This window comes from Brassica oleracea, chromosome C1 (genome assembly GCF_000695525.1).
Source record: "Brassica oleracea var. oleracea cultivar TO1000 chromosome C1, BOL, whole genome shotgun sequence".
NCBI classification, from domain to species: domain Eukaryota; kingdom Viridiplantae; phylum Streptophyta; class Magnoliopsida; order Brassicales; family Brassicaceae; genus Brassica; species Brassica oleracea.
Window position 1 is genome coordinate 15,154,264 of NC_027748.1, and position 1,435 is coordinate 15,155,698.

Genomic DNA, 1,435 nt, shown 5'->3' on the forward strand with positions numbered 1-1,435 from the left:
CAAATTAGGAATGTCTATGAAATACTGAAGCCACAAAACACCGATCTTACTCTTTAGAATGATAAAAAAATTAGACAAAAGAGAGGCACTCACACAAACCTGCAGAGGTAAGAATGAGAGGGAGGACAATTTTGGTCTAAGCAATATGCTGTGAAACGAAGTCAATTACGGCAAAAAAACATAAACAAGGATGTGAAAAAACCTTAATATATATGAATGAGTATTGAGTACTGGTCTTTCTTAATAAAGGAAGATGAGGAAGTAAAATAAGCAAGAAATAGATAATAAATAGGTGGACTAATTAAGTTTCACTAAGCTTGGAACATATGAGCAAACAAGTGCAGTAAGAACTTTGTCTGCACTTTCTCTGACATCTGCTGCTTTGATGGATCCATCTACTCCAATGATGTAAGCTACTTCGCGAGTGGGGTTTTGTATATCTGTGTCTTTAGCAAAAACCACGGCGATTTTCTTCTCCTCTTCAATAAAAAAACTCGCAGATACCGGAAACTGCCACTGAGGGTGAATGAGCTGTCTGATATCCGCCGATAAGAACACCTTGTTGTTCCAGGACACGGTGTTAGTGTAACATCCCGAGTTGTGATATGTGGAAAGGCTTAAGAGAATTGATTTAGCTACCTATGTCACCAAAGTTGACTTACCTTTTCCGGAGCACATCCTGAAAGAACTCCAGAGTTAAGCGTGCTTGAGTTGGAGTAGTAGAAGGATGGGTGACCTATCAGGAAGTGATTCGCGATAGCGTGCGAGTGAGACCAAAGCATGGGAAAAGGTCGGGTGGTGATTGCAGGGTCAGTAAACAATGATTTCGAGCCTTTAGAAAAATTAACGGACCGATCGCTGGAACGGCATGGGCCCACTGGCCGAGAGAGCGGGCGTGGGTGGCCCATTAGCCGTGGGCGGTCGGGGCGTTACAAGTGGTATCAGAGCTGGTTAGCCATCTCAGTTCTGACCTGAGAGGCGTCTTGAGACCTATCGTAGGGCGCAACGAGGACGTTGCGTTCTTTGAGAGGGGGTGAATTGTAACATCCCGAGTTGTGATATGTGAAAAGGCTTAAGAGAATTGATTTGGCTACCTATGTCACCAAAGTTGACTTACCTTTTCCGGAGCACATCCTGAAAGAACTCCAGAGTTAAGCGTGCTTGAGCTGGAGTAGTGGAAGGATGGGTGACCTATCAGGAAGTGATTCGCGATAGCGTGCGAGTGAGACCAAAGCATGGGAAAAGGTCGGGTGGTGATTGCAGGGTCAGTAAACAATGATTTCGAGCCTTTAGAAAAATTAACGGACCGATCGCTGGAACGGCATGGGCCCACTGGCCGAGAGAGCGGGCGTGGGTGGCCCATTAGCCGTGGGCGGTCGGGGCGTTACAAGTGGTATCAGAGCTGGTTAGCCATCTCAGTTCTGACCTGAGAGGC

At 45.9% G+C, this 1,435-nt stretch overlaps 1 protein-coding gene across 1 annotated transcript in view; it reads right to left on the bottom strand.

The window, feature by feature from the left end:
* Positions 1-278: 278 nt before the first annotated feature.
* Positions 279-1,435, bottom strand: part of LOC106301795 (putative F-box protein At3g23420) — a 3,587-nt gene continuing 2,430 nt past the window's right edge. Inside the window, 1 exon segment of the mRNA XM_013738275.1 lies at positions 279-578. Within this exon segment, the coding sequence (XP_013593729.1) occupies positions 298-578 (281 nt within the window). The 3' untranslated portion in view covers positions 279-297.